Source organism: Perca fluviatilis, chromosome 3 (assembly GCF_010015445.1).
Source record: "Perca fluviatilis chromosome 3, GENO_Pfluv_1.0, whole genome shotgun sequence".
Classification (NCBI taxonomy): Eukaryota; Metazoa; Chordata; class Actinopteri; order Perciformes; family Percidae; genus Perca; species Perca fluviatilis.
Window position 1 is genome coordinate 9509933 of NC_053114.1, and position 16138 is coordinate 9526070.

A 16138-nucleotide genomic window follows, 5' to 3' on the forward strand; every position below is an offset into this window, starting at 1 on the left:
CATCATTCGTGTACACCACCCAGTGCTAGCTTTGAATTCATTTGTCGGTATGTTCAGCTCCTTGGCTAACTCAAGAGCCCTCAGCCGAATGATTTCTCTTGTGATTGGCATAGCATCCCGATGTTTTTCTATCACATATTCAAAGATTCTATCATCAAGTTCTGCAAACTTGCCACTTTGAGGTCCACGGAAAGATTTCCTTTGGCTGTTGGTTTTTTTTAGTCGTTCTTTTTGTGCTCGCCACCTCCGAACGTTGCATTCTGTGACTCCAAATTTTTTGGCAGCTTTGCAATTATTAGATGATTCCGCCTCATTCACGACCATAAGTTTAAAGTTGGCGTCATAACTGTTTCGAACGTGTTGGTTTATTTGACCAACTTTTGAAGCGCTTTTCTCAAGATAATCTCTTGACCTCTCCATGGCGGCACTTGTTTATTTAATTCATAACACTGTCACTACTGGTAATTACATAGCCTATCGTGTTGACGCCCTCTACTGTTTCCCCCTGCTTTCTACCTTTCCCCCCGTGATTTTGTCTATTTTTCAGCCTATTTTTAGGACAAAAACCTTGTCTTATATTCGGGTATATACGGTATTAATTTGGCCGAGATATACTAAAGTTTGTGTTTTGTGGCTAGCTACGAAAATAAGTTTTGTTGTAAATTGCGCATAGTGTAACGATACAAACTTTTTGTACTTGTAGCGCCCCCTAGTGGCCAATTTTCGTAGAATTAGTTGGGGAGCCCCAGAGGATTATGGCAAACAAGAATCTAAAGTTGATAGCATTTATTTTGGTCAGGTCCTCGACCCGCAGATAGGTGGAAGAGGTGAAAAAGAGGGGGCAGGACGTTAAATGGCATACTAAAGAAAAAGTTGCATTTAACAGGGCACAGGTCAGGAAAACTGGTGCAGGTCTCCCAGAAGTATGCGAATTGACTACAATTGAAGAGGTTGTGCAGCAAACACTGGTTGCTGAACAAGTGGAAGGAATCGATACTGCTGAGACCACATTAGAAAATTAAGGTAAGTCTAATTAAGATTAAGATAAGTAGTCGTAATTGTAAATGGAATTTGTGTTTTATATATTTATATTTTTTTAGATTGATATCTATACAAATATAATATTCACCCACCCAATACCATTGCTGATATTAAAAAAGTGACCGGGATTATTGCAGCATTTCCTTTTTTCCCCAATAGCAAGCACATCTTCAAATGTTGGTGCTACTGCACCGACATTCTTTGAACCTTGTCTCTACCATCTGCGACTGCACTTAGGATGAACATGGTGGATGACCTGGATGAAATGCTCTTGACTGAGCAAAGGGGCCAAACGAGGGTCATACAAAAGATTTCGTCGGATGTGCAGCAGATGCATGGGCATTTCCATCAGGGCTATGAGGCGCAACAGTCAGCAGGTAAAAGAACTTGTGGTTGCAGTGAATGGGATTAGCTGTCAGGAGATTGTCGCCAGTAGCAGGAGACCAACAACTGCCTCATGACGATCATTGCAGGCATGACCGGAACCACCAACCCTGTGCCACGCAGCCCTGTGCCATCCCGATCTGCGCCACCCAGACCTGTCCCATCTCCAACTGTACCGACGCGTAGTCTCAGAAAAACAAAAATGAAGTCTGAACAAACAGTGAGATAAACCAGCTGCCAGAGGGAGATAATAAATATCAAACATTTGGAAAACGCAATTGTTTCTATCTGGGTTATTTGTGTAATATTTTTCTCCACAAAATATCTCTGCATGATATGTTTTCGCAGACGTCTGCCTTCAACCATCTCATGTTGTGGGTTGGGTAATGCGTCAATGTCTTCTGGTGGCTCCTCCATGTTCTCTGGCCGTGGTGAATGCTGATATTGTGCACAATACAACAAGCGACAACGATTTTGTACACCTTTTCTGGTGTGTACAGAAGCGCTCCACCTGTACGATTCAAGCAGCGCATCCGGCTTTTCAAGACTCCAAATGTGCGCTCAATCACCCCCCTCGTCTGAATGTGTTCCCGGTTGTAATTTTGCTGAGCTGCTGTTGTTGGGTTGTGTAATGGGGTCATTAGCCATGGTTGTTGGGCATACCCACCATCACCTGCAGCAAAATATAGAACAAAAATAAAATATATTGAAGAAAAATTAATGTGTGGTATTAATGCATGGGATGTTTGATAATGTAGCAATGCAGGCAGACAGATGGCTAGATAAATAGATTAGATATCCAAGGGAAATGTTAGGTTTACTGTGAAATGTCCCCATACAAACAAATAAAATAAACAATGCCAAGTAGCCACGTCTTTCCAAAAGCCTGGTTGCACAATCTTTGGTAGATGACACTATTGCGGAATATGAAGCTGTCATGGACAGACACAGGGAATTTGGCCACGTTTGTGATCACCACGTTTGCGTCACATACAACTTGCACATTCATGGAATATGTATATTTTCTGTTTCTGTAAATGTGTTCCTGGAGTGACGGGGGGACAGTTGGTATGTGTGTGCAATCAATGGTTCCTATGATGTTCGGAAAGTTGGCGATGTCAAAGAAATCCTGTTTGATGCGTGTTATTTCAGCATTAGTGGTGGGGAAATGTATGTATTGTCTAGTGCGCTGTAGCAAAGCGTTAAGTACTTGTGCTATGATACGGCTGAGTGCAGACTGCGATATTCTCACTGCTGATGCTATGACTGTTTGAAATGATCCTGATGCCAATATTTGTAATGTTGCAAGGAGTTTAAAAATGCTGGAATTGAAAGTGAACGATTTTAAGAGGCGTAGAATTTTCAGCGCAAAATAGAGGCACTCTTTCACAGGCGGTTTTTGTACATACCGCGGAATACATAATTAGGCACACTTTACGCTTCCCCTCGCCATCTCTTTAGGGGAAACTCCTACTTTCCCCTTGACGCTCCCGTGAATGTATATACGTGACACGGAACAGCGTAATTTGCCATTTTCACTCCCCTTCGCCATGCTTTTACGCGCACTTTGCGAATCAAATACGCCTGAAGTGGGCGCAAAAGTGTTAGTATATCTGGCCCAGAGTGTTCCAATGGGTGGAATCTGTCAATCCCCCTCATCCTCCAAGTTATCCCACCTGTCAAAACGATGCGCCATGACAACCGCTATTTTACGTTGGACTTTACACCTACTAAGGGCTAGGAGTTAGATTTAAGTTGTAACTTTGTTGTAACGTTAGAACTATTTCAGCTGGTGCAACCCTTAAAATGTTAGAAGCGCATAAACTCAGTCAGAACTAATGTTCAAACTAGTCTACATTTGAACTCACATGAAAGAGTCAAATACATGATGATAATATTTGATGCTGCCTGAGCAGAGACACTAGGCAGGAGGAAGTGATGCGTAAAACAAAGCTGGACTGGAAAAGAATTGAATAAATCACACACCTCAGTCACAACTTGCATCTGACCTTCAAATTAGCCGTATGTCTACACAAAGGAATGTTTCAGTTTCCAAGGTAATCAGAATCCGTTTTATTGGCCAAGTATACTTACATACACAAGGAATTTGACTTTGGTAGGTGTTAACTCTCTATACATTTAAACAAGTAGATATGTAGTAGTAAACATTCAGTAGACAAATAGTAATATAGACACATACTGTACAATAGAGACGACAGTATACATATAGGCACATATCAACATTATACAAAAATACAAATATACAAATAAGACATAATATCAAGACACATGGAGTGGGATGTAAGGTGTAAAAAGTAATAGTGCAAAGTAGTGTGCAAGATGCATATTGGAATGATAATCCTTACACTGTGTCTACCTAACATGCACAAGTATTGCTCATTGAAAAAATGCTTCAAAATATATCTACAAAGACAGATTGAAAAGATGGCTGGTTGACTCTTGGGCTGCAAATAACGATTATTATCATTAATGATTAATCTGTCGATTATTTTCTCGATTAATCAGGTAATCGTTTTGTCTATAAAATGTCAGATAATTGTGAAAAATATCCAGCCCAGTTTGTCAAAGTACAAGGTGATGTCTTTAAATGTCTTGTTTTGTCAGTCCAAAAACCAAAGATATTGAGATTAATATGATATTAAATGAAAAAAATCAGGAAATGTTAATATTTGAAAGGCTGAAAACTGCATTTTCTGCCATTTTTGCATAAAGAATTACTTTAATGATAAATCGATTATCAAATTTGGTGTTTATTTTTCTATAGACTAATCTATTAGTTGACTAATCGTTGCAGCTCTAGTTGACACCCTTGTTTGAGATGCAGCTTTACTCTTTGACGCATTGTCTATGTGTCCATGTCTTGTCCTCAGCATGGGCATGAGCCATGATGACGACCATGCCACGTGCACTGGTCACTCGGACATCATGTCTGGGGAATGGGTGAAAGGAAGAAACCCCAGCGACCTGTCCTGGTCCTCCTGTAGCCGCGACGACCTGGAGAACTTCCTCAGGTGAGGCTGATCTTAAAGACATGTTTTACTTGCATGCTGTAAGTGTTTTTCCTTTTTTTTTTTTTTATTCATTTAAATTTTATTCATAGTGTCATATTATACAGAAGTTATATCAGGAAACTTACAGATAGGGTAGGTCTAGGTCAGGTTACTTTATTTGTACCCGTAGGTAAATATGTTGCACAGTTAAAAGGTGCAGGGCATTCAGGACACGCAGTTCAGAAAACACAGACAACATACAGTGGGACAATAACAATGTAAACAGTTAAAGTGCTCCAGTGCTAATCAAGATGCTACAATATCTAATAATACCAATAAAAACACTTAAAACTGACCAACTCGTCACATACTGACACTTGGTCAGTGGCTCTCAGCATCAGATACCGACACAAAAAGCACCCTTTATAACAATAATAATAACTTATTTATATAGCGCCTTTCAAGAAACCCAAGGACACTTTACAGAATTACTGTGGCTACTAAAGGACTAAAGGAGGTTGTAGGCTGTGGTAAACAGGTGGTGTTTCAGGAGTTTGAAAAAAATGTCCAGGATGTAGCATTTTGGATATCTGTCCGAAGGTACAGAATGGGAATGGAGAGCAGGTCAGCGTCTGAGGACCGCAGGTTTCGGGGTGGGGTGTATGGATGGAGGAGGTCGGAGAGGTACTGAGGGGCCAGGTCATGGAGGGATTTGTAGGTGAGGAGGATTTTATATGACTTAATTGGGAGCCAGTGAATGTGGATGAGGGTTGGGTTGATGTGCTGCCAGGTCTTGGTGTGGGTGAGGACCCTGGCGGCAGAGTTTTGGACATACTGGAGCCTGTCTAGGGTTTTGCTGGGGACCCCAGACAGGACTCCATTGCAGAAGTCCAAACGGGAGGTTATGGAAGCATGAATGATGGTTTCTGCCACGGAGTCAGAGAGTGATGGCCGGAGTCTGGAGATTTTTTTGAGATGAAAAAAGGCTGATTTGGTGATGAATTTTATGTGAGTATGGAAAGAGAGGGTGGAGTCAAGGATTACACCAAGTTTGCGGACCTCAGATGATGGGCAGATGGCGCACCCATCAACATCCAGGATGAGATCTCCAACCTTCTGGAACAATGCCTTGGGAGCCACAACCAAGAGCTCTGTTATATTGCTGTTCAGTTTGAGTAGGTTGTTTCACATCCAGGCTTTGCTGACATGTAGTTGACCAGGGAGAGAGGGGGAGCTGAGTGGATGGTTTGGTGCTGATATAGAGCTGTGTATCATCGGTGTATGAGTGGAAACTGAGATCATGTTGCTGGATAATCTGATCAAGGGGGAGCATGTAGATGGTGAAGAGCATGGGTCCAAGCAAAGAGCCTTGAGGCACGCCTTGGTTGACCAGAGCTGGATCGGAGCGGGAGTTGCTAATGGTGACAAATTGCTTCCTGTGTGAGAGGTAAGACTGAAACCAGGAGAGCGCTGTGCCGGTGATGAGATAGGTGGTTGAGGAGAATGGTATGGGAGATTGTGTCAAAGGCTGCGGAGAGGTCGAGGAGAACGAGTATGCTGATGTGTCCAGAGTCAGCAGTGGTGAGTAGGTCATTTTTGATTTTTATGAGGGCGGTCTCTGTACTATGATACAGTCTGAATCCTGACATATGCTGATGGATTAGTCGGCAACTGCTTTTTCCAGGATTTTACTTGGGGATGGAAGGTTGGAGATTGTTTGCATCCTCTGGATCCAAACCTGGCTTCTTGAGGATAGGGGTGACTGATGCAGTTTTAAAGTAGGTGGGTACTACGCCAGATTCCAAAGAGCAGTTGATGACATCGACCATGATGGGGCACAGGACAGGCAGACAAGCTTTGACCAGGGCTGTAGGCATTGGATCCAGGGAGCAGGTGGAAGCCTTTGCTTTTGTGACCAGCTTGGTCACTAGATGGTTGTCCACAGGCATGCTTTTCCTACTATGACAAGTCAAAATGTCTGCTGTGAAAAAGGTCCATTAGAAGTGGATTGGGCACACACCAGGAGCTGCTGATGGATAAGATCCACTTTGGCCTGGAAGAAATCCAGGTCCTTGGTGCAACAATCGGGTTCAACCGGAGGTTGGGGGGTGTCAATGGGGCGTAGCAGGCAGTTAATAGTGGAAAACAGCATTCTGTTTTTTTTTTGCTGGTTGCCGATGAGGGTGGTGTAATAATTTGTCTTTGCTTTGGAAAGACCTTCTTTGTAGGAGCTCACATGTTCTTTGTAGGCCTCCAGGTGGACAGTGAGGTCAGTTATTTTATAAAGTCTGTAAAGCCTTTAGCGTCTGTATGGGACGCACCGGGCAGAGGAGCAATTTAACCGCAGCACTGTGAGATGACCACGTTAAGAGGCAGGTTGGGGTGGTGGATGGGTCAAACAACACAGGTCTTTGACCCAGGAGACTGAGGTTCATGTCCCCTTCTTGTCCCATGTGTAACTGAAACGTACATTTTGTAACCCCACTCACGATCTTTTCCCCAACCCTAACTCTGTGGTTAAATGATGCCAAATCAGTCCGGACCTAGAGCGTCAAAAAGTGACGCCAAGGGTCCCGACCAAGCACGTTGAAAAATGACACCAAAGGAGTCGCCGGATGTCCCTAATTTTCAGCCAGATGTCCCTCACCTTTGGCTTTCTTCAAATATCGCCCTTGATGGGATTACATTGGAATGAGTTGAAAGCCGCCTGCGTCTGACTGACATACTAAAGGAGACTTTTTGTTTCACTAAATAATGCCAGAGGTGACCAAGCGTCGGATTTTGATGCGCTGGGAGCAGTGTTAGTCATCTTACTTTAAAAAAGTAATTAGTTACAAATTACTTCTCCCAAAAAGTAATTGAGTTAGTAACTCAGTTACCACATTGTAAAAGTAATTAGTTACTCAGCAAAGTAACTGTGACGTTATTTGTTATGTTCTATAACGTTGTATAACATCTTTAACATCAAAGATGTTGCTGACCCGAAAAATTGAGTGTTGCTTTGGGTTAGCAGCAGCAACAAGTGTCGTGTTAACATGTGTTGATGTGAGGTGCTTCTTAAGATTCAAGTTGCTTGAGGCAGATGTGGATAAAGTCGTCTTTTCCTGGGCATAGCGTGCATGTTACATAAACATTCTTGCCTTTAATTTCCATGAGCGAGAAGTAGTGCCGGTACTTCCAGTTCAAGAACGCTACCTTTGAATTTCCCTGGGTCGTCGCCATTGTCGCTGTCTTTTGTTTAGCATAGACAGTATATGGTGTTTAGTGATAGTCAGAGCGTGCAGTGAGACAGCGTGAGCAGGGCATCCGCCCACCCAGCCAATCATCATCGCATTTGCAACGGTGTCATCATCCCCACTCCTGCTCTCTTCAGACAGCTGATGTGTAGCCAAAGCCTGACACCTCGCGCTTCATTCAACCAAATTGTAGTAACGCGCCACTTTACATTCTCAGTAACGATAACGGCGTTGCAACGATGGGAAAAGTAATTAATTAGATTACTCCATTACTGAAAAAATAACGCCGTTAGTTATGCTCTTATACTTAAACGCCGTTACTCCCAACACTGGCTGGGAGTGAGAATGTGTTTGCATGCAGATTATATAAATAGGAACATCATTATATATGTAGCTGTATATCTAAACACAGTAGTATATCAATAGAAATTGGCCCACAGGCAGGTGTCAACCTAATGACTCATCCCAGCCCATTTTGGACTGCATCTTAATCTGCAAACAGCATTTTTGCAGAATAAGATATATAATAATCCTTATCAGCCCTGGGAAACTACAAAGATAGCTGCAAAAATGGTGTGATTGATAGATAGATAGATAGATAGATAGATAGATACATGCAAATTAGTCTTTGCTTTGGCTTAAACTGTACTGTATATCCCTTGATGTTATCCTCTTTAAGGCTCATCTACATCTGCTTACAAAATGACAACTAATGCTGAAAATGTATGAATGTGTGTGTGAATGTGATCAGGGCGTTCCTGCAAAAGAGGTTGCCTCTCAGTGAACGTTCCCTGAATAAATAAAGGTAAAAAAATAAATAAAATGCTAAGTCTCTTGGATTCAGATTTGATAATGAAAAGGAAACTCTTGGGAATTTAACAGTTTACTGGTGAGCACATTATGAATCGTTCTCTTGTGTGTGTTTCAAACAGGTCCAAAGCAAGTGGCTGCCTTCTGCACACCGACCCCAGAAGCCGTTACCAGGTCCGGCTTCCTCCCAAGCTGCCAGGCATGCACTACAGTGTGGATGAACAGTGCCAGATCCTGTTTGGATCTAATGCCACTTTCTGCAATGACATGGAGGTACAACACACTCCATTTGTCCTAGTATTTTAAATCTCAAATGTTATGAGAATTTTCTCCGCTGAAAATTGCTCCCATAGGTTGTTTGTTCAAGCAGCAATTACGACTCATCTTTACTTTTCTTGTGGCGGTGCCCTCTACTGGCCATAGTAATTATGACAGGAGCAAAGCAAAATGTGGCGTGACAAAGTATAAGAGTAGGGATGCACCGAATCCAGGCTTTTTTGACTGGGTTCGGTTTCTGCCGCACCTTAGAATTGTTTTCCACCGAACTCTACACTTGCACTGCTCGCGCTACGCTGGTTGAAGTAATGTAGGTTGACCGTTCAACGCAGTAGGCTGAGAAAGTGAAAATGGAACTCGCGAGCAGAAATGGTGCCGCCCGGCAGCACCCCCAGCCAAAAGAAGGTGACCCAAGCCGAGCCACAAGCTCAACCCGCAATGCCGACCAGTCCCGCGACGGCAAGGACCCCAAACAACACACAACATCGCTGCTGCCAAAACACCTGTGCGTGAAACATCCGAAAGAATGTATGAAGGAATCCACAGACAACAGCCAAAACGCAGCAACCCCAGGTACGGCAAAGGAAGGACAGTCACTGCTAAAAACTTGTGTTAACCAGACATTGCCTCTCCCGGGCTGTCAGCTGTTCTCTCAGCAAATGAGTGTCCCTACAGTCAGTGGGAGCGGAGTGACCGAACGGCCGGCTGCTGCTCGTTAGCTAACATTAGCTTTCTAATTTCACCCACCCAACATGCCTTCATCATACACTGGTTAGTGAAAATTTGCCAAACTAAATTGGCACTCATCTGGTGATAGCGATGTTCTTTCCCAATGTGAAAAGAGCGTGTGAATTCAACATTAAGTTGTTACATTTAACTATTTTAGAGGCTGTGGATGTTGTTTACTTCATTAATGTGTTTACTGTGTTAATGGACTGAGGATGGGAGGTGGATTCGGTATTCGGCCGAACCCCAAAAATCTGGATTCGGTGCATCCCTATATAAGAGCACCAAGTTCCTCAGAAGGAAGCATGTTGGGGTGGTGGATGGGTCAAACAAACACCAGACTATTACCCCGGAGACCCCGGTTCACGTTCCAATTGAAATTAATGGCAAGTTTTTTTAACTTTACAAACGTCCAGTTCAGTGTCACGTGTGTAACCAGAAGAGAAGTGATGTCTGATTTTAAACCAAACCACCATCTTTTTCTAAACTTAAACCTACCATACACTAGATTAGAAGACTTTGAACAGACTTTAAAAAAAGACTAAAGTCTGATACCATTTCATATCTAAAGACAATCATCTCACATCTAACGTTAAAGTCATAATATAGCTTAACTTGAACTGCAAGCAGTTATGACGGGGTCCAAAACTCCCGGCGCCAGTCGCCCCCTGCGCGAGTCGCCCCCGACAACCCGGGGAGCACGTGAAAGCGGGACCCAAAGTGTAACAGTAGGGAGGCAAACGTCAGGAAATGTTGAGAGGTTTGATACGTTGCCGTTGCAATTATCCCATTAACATTGATTGAGTAAAAGGGCCAAAACTGGTCTACGTTGACTATAGCACTTCTACCTCAATTATTTCGCCCCCTAAAGGCCGATCATCACCAAATCTGGTATAGAGCCGCAGAGTGGCATGTCGAACAATAATCCCAAGTTTTGTGATGATGGCATTTACTGCGGCAGAGATATTGTCATTGCAAATTTCCCATTTAAATGTATTAAGTTAATTGCCAAAACGCGTCTACGTTCATTATAGCGCCCCCTAATGGCCGATCCTCACCAAATTTGGTACAGCGCCTCAGAGTGGGATGTCGAACAATATTACTAATAATTATTAATTCATAATTTGGACGAGAAATGCTAAAGTTTGTGTTTTGTGGCTAGCTACGGAAATTAGTTTGGTTGTAAATTGTGCATACTTTAACATAGCACAATTCTTTTGATAACTTTTGGTCAGGTCCATCTGGAGATGCTAGGTACCAGGTTTCGTGCAGATCGGTCGCACGGCCTAGGAGGGGTTCGAAAAAGTTGGTTTTGCGCAAAAACTTAGCAGAAATGGGCATGTCATATATCAACAGATTCAGCACGATTCAAGGAACACGTGGATGTAAGGTTTTCTAATGTGCGATGTGTAATGTGGGCGTTCTAGGCAAAAACACGTTTGACATCATTATAGCGCGCCCTAGTGGTCCTTATGTGTAATTTTTGGTATGTGAGCTCCATGAACCATTGTTCATTTACGCTGTAAATTTGAAGTTGCTCACATTACTGTAACTGCAAACCTGGGTCGCATAAGCCACACCCACTTTGATGAATCAGTACCCCACTGTAGGCGTGTCCTCAGGAGTGGCCCTAGATAGTACCCTCAAAATTTTGTAAAAGTCGGATAAGCCATTCATGAGATATAAACTTTATGTACTTGTAGCACCCCATAATGGCCAAGTTCTGCAGAATTTGTTTTGGAGGCCCATAGGTTCATGGCAAACAAGAATCTAAAGTTTGGCTTTGATAGCATTTATTTTGGCCGAGATATGGCAAAGTTCGTGTTTTCGTAGCTAGCTACACAAATTTGTTCGTGCGTAATTTGCGTAATTTGAATCCGATAAAAATTCTTTTGATGACTTTTATCAGGTCAGTCTGGAGATGCTACCTACCAAGTTTCATGCAGATCGGCCGCACGGTCTAGGAGGAGTTAGAAAAAGTATGTTTACGATAAATTGCGATTTTTCGCGCACAAAAGTATAGGTGGAAATGGGCGTGGCCTATATCAGGAGATTCAGCTGAATTCAGAGAAGGCGTGGAAATGTGTATTTTTAATGTGTGATGTACGGTTTGGGAGTTATAAGGCCAAGTGCGTTGTTTCTGCTATAGTGCCACCTAGTGGTGGAAGTGGCTGAATTTCTTTGGTCCGAGGTCCATGCAGGGATCTGGACCAGTCCTGAAACTGTCCCCCGACACCATGTACGGTTTAGGCTGTAGCATCAGTTTTAGGCAGAGAAAAATAATAATAACTAGAACTGCAAGCAGTTATGACGGGGTCCAAGCCTCCAGGCGCCAGTCGCCCCCGACGACCTGGGGAGCATGCGAAAGCGGGACTCACAGTGTAACGTGGAGAGGCAAACGTCGGGAAATATCGAGAGGTGTGAGCCGCAAGGTCTGCGGTACATTGCCGTTGCAAGTATCCCAGAGCCCTAAAGGATTTTTGACAACCTCTGGTCCGTCTGGTTTTATTTTCTATAAAAGCTTGTAAAACATCAACCCTGTTGTCCTTCTATGAACATCATTTTTTTTCAGGAAAAACTGGAACATGAATCTCACAGATATATATTGTTAACACACACACACAGCAATGCCACACAAGCATTTGTGTTGTCTAAACAGTTCTATATATTTGGAGTCATCCAGTGCAAAAATAAACATATTGAACATTATAACTCATATATAAAGGACAACTATTTACATTTCTTACATACAGTGTATCAATCTTGGATGTAACAGTATGGATTAATTGCACAAAGACCCCGAAAAACTCTGGACTTCTAGGCTGGATACTCAACCTTCTGCAAGGGCTAAGAAGACATCAAAGACATCAGAAGAATGGGGCGACTGTTAGCTTTTAGCTCCAAAAGACTGTATGTTTCTACTATTTATAGTTATAAAGTTATGAATCAGAAGTGCCGTTTGGCGTTGTTTACGACACGCTCGACCTCAGAAGGGGTAAAAAGGCCCAAACTGGTCTACGTTGATTATAGCGCTCCCTAATGGCTGATCTTTGCCAAATGTGGTACAGAGCCTCAGAGCGGCATGCCAAACAAGCATCACAAGTATCGTGTTGATAGCATTTCCTGTGGCAGAAATATTGCAATTGCAAATTTCCCATTTAAATTTATTGAGTTATTGGCCAAAACAAATAAACGTTGATTATAGTGCCCCCTAATGGCCGATCTTCGCCAAATTTGGTACAGAGCATTGTAGTGGGATGTTGAACAAGGACTCAAGTTCTTTGATGATAACATTTAATTTGGCTGAGGTTTGTGATATGTGTGTGGTAGCTAGCTAGGAAAATGTGTTTGGTCGTCAAATGCGCATACTTTAACGTAGCAAAATTCTTTTAAAGGGATGATAGAATGATTATATAGGGTACTTCACACTGTTCCTTAAGGTCTACTAATAGGGTATGTAACATTGATTGGGCTGAAAATGGCCCGAGTGCTATTTTATGGGTCATAATGAAGCCCTGTGAATTGGCCTTAGAATGAACGACATGTTTTCTGCCTTATATGGTATGCTCATGAATATTTAGATGAGCTGCGTGCTGATTGGTTGCACACACACACACACACACACACAACACACTATAACTCACGCTTTACGCTACACACACACACACACACACAGACAATGGCTTCACGCTACACACACAACACGCTCTACACACACACACACACACACACACACACACACACACACACACACACACACACAATCCCTTTTTATTCTCAGTGGCAGCTGAGCTTTCACACTGTAACGTTCCAAACTACAGACATTTCCAGACACGCCCGGCCGCCGCTGGCTTCAAGCTTAATTTCGGCCCGACACATAAACTCATCAACTAATGTTACTGTACAAAGCACTAGATACAGTTTTGTTAGTTTATTCATCCTCCAGTGTGTCGCTTGCACACACACACCTATGCTTTCGACACTCCCGAAGGATCCATGTTGGGGAAAAAAAGTTAACGTACCGTGAATCGCCGCCGACAGGCTCAACTGCGCCGCTGCATTAAATCCACATGTCCCTCTCCATTGTCCGATGTCTACTCCTAAACACTTTTTTTCTGGGCCAGTATTCCGTATATCCTGAGAGAGCTCCAGCCAGCGGGCAGCGGGGTCTGAAGGTGTACAGGCCGGGAAGCAAGCACTGGCCTCTCCCACGTCATACTGTGGAGTTTCTGAAGTCCGAAACAGTCGTACTAAATTTGCAATTAGCCATCAATTTTTTGCCCATATTTGAGCTCTACATAGATGATTTCTCGCATAAAAAAGTTTCAGAAATTTTGTAATGGGAATAGCAGAGATCTGCGTGACCTTGATTCAGAAGACTACCTGATCTCAGGTCAGTTGTGTAGCCTATGTAAATGTTGGGGAGTGACCTTAATCTTAATACACCCATGGGCGTGACAAAGGTACAGGTTTTGAGATGCTTACATAAGCAACTAGCTTTGTTGAGATTCGCCCGTTTTCAGCGGCAGTTTCAAAATATGAGATTTTCATAGTAAAGGGGTATCAATGGGATTTTGAGCTTATATGTATGTCCTATTTACCCACCGAACTGTCGTTATTCAACTATGACAGGGTAAGATCGGTTTTGCATTCTATCACCCCTTTTAAGAACGGCTTGTGTATTGCTAAGGCCACAGGGTCAAAATTAAATGATTTATTAAAAATTTAATAAAAACTTATTTCAGGCTGAGTCTGTTTTTCAGACGACAGCTACAGTCTGGTGTTACAATCCTCTCCAGTGAAATACAGACACATTTTTACACAGTTTAGCTGTCAGCATTTTAACCATGTTTATTCCAGTTGCTAGCTAACGGTAGGCTAACATAATCTGCTGTTGAGTGTAGTGTTAACTAGCGTCCCGTGCAGCGATGTTTCAGTTCCCTCAAACGTTCGTTTTCGGAGCATCAGAGTGAAGCGCAGGCATAATAAGTGGCACCTAAATAAGGCGCGGAAATCTGCGTTGCTATTCGGTCCGGTAGATAACGGTCGTTAAGGCACCGGTGCCGTATTAGCAGCTGTGCAGGTGCGATGGATCGCGTACAAACCAATAGGGTGTCGGCATGGTATATGTTTATACTTCTCATCCAACCGCAGTCAAATTCACTCTATCCGGATAGCGCGATTTATCTGGATAGGTTTTTTTTTTTGTGTGTTTTTTTGAACGATGACAAGCCGGAATGAAAACAAGCCAAACTGAAATAGGAGTAATGAGGCTATTTTTAAAATGTAAGGAGTAGAAAGTACAGATAATTGCGTGAAAATGTAAGGAGTAGAAGGAAGGTGTGATAGGCTAGCCTATTGACACTAGTGTTGGACAAGTTAATTCCAAAATGTAATACATTATTGATTACTAGTTACTGTCATTTGAGAGTAATTAGTTATATTACAATATTACTGTCTCTGAATTGTAATGCTTATACTACTTTTGCATTACTTTTGAGTTACTTTCACCAAAATAAAAGCAGAAGTATTCTTGGCAGGTAGCTTGTGAATTTCACCACAGGGTTAACAGAGTCTCATCTTTATCCACTTTAATACATCATAATTTATTCATATTATTTTGTATTATTAATCTGACGCTGCAAAGTAACTAAAGCTATCAAATAAATAGTTAAGTAAAACGTACAATAGCCTACTTGACACTTAATTGTGGTGGACTAGAAGTAGCCTAATAAGTAGGATTAAATGAAAAATACCCAATTAAAATTGAATCAAAGTAGCCGACGGTAGGCTATAGTTACTTTCCACCGCTGATAAAATGTAATATTACGTGTAGCAAGACAAACATTAATTCCCGACATGTTATCTGTCAGTTGCTCGGTCACATTGCTGTCGCCACTGACAGGACACAGATGTTGTCAGTTGCCGTCTCTGGTTCTGACCACGGGAACAGTGACGGGACAGCTCGCTTCAACGCAGCGTAAAAAACTCAGGAAAATAATGTCCGTGTCGCAAATGTATCTGTCTCTGCGGTCATTTTAGCCACTGAATTGTAACACGTTACTCCCATCACTGATGGACACTATGAACTTTTTTCTTATCATCCATTTATTTTTAATATCATTATGTTTCGGGGGGTGGGGAGTATTTGTTTATGGGACTGTGTTCGTTACCTGTTGCCCCTTGGTGACTGATGTCGATGTCTGTCTTGCACACGGTGTAGAACGCGTGATGAGGTTCTATATATACTGTCTATGTGAGGTAACCTGGACATGTGGAGTCAAGGCTATCTCTCCCGTTAAGAAATTGTTCCGAACCTTTTTTGAGACTGTTCAGCCATGGCATGCAAGCCTACGGTTATCCGGACAGCCTGGCTTGCTGAGACACTGAATTGAATTAAACGCGCGAAGCATTTGGCTAGGAGGGGCAGGTGGGCGGAGGGTTAAAATGCAGCGCTTTGATCGGCCGAAAGCTTTTCACTCCACTGCTCAGCGGCAGAATCAACGTCATAGATGTAGATTGCATAGAAACTGAAACCGGCGAAATGCGACATACATAGAACCTCAAAATCCCATTGACACCTCTTTCCTCTGCAAATCTCACAATTTGAAACTGCTGCTGAAAATAGGCGAATCTCAACAAAGCTAAAAGTTG

At 42.6% G+C, this 16138-nt stretch overlaps 1 protein-coding gene across 1 annotated transcript in view; it reads left to right on the forward strand.

Annotated features, from left to right (window-relative positions):
- The window catches only part of adamts17 (ADAM metallopeptidase with thrombospondin type 1 motif, 17), a 213355-nt gene that overhangs the window by 118825 nt on the left and 78392 nt on the right, over window positions 1–16138 (forward strand). Inside the window, exons 9-10 of the mRNA XM_039795147.1 lie at window positions 4317–4457; window positions 8605–8755. Coding sequence (XP_039651081.1) covers window positions 4317–4457; window positions 8605–8755 — 292 coding nt within the window. The remainder of the gene's footprint in view (window positions 1–4316; window positions 4458–8604; window positions 8756–16138) is intronic.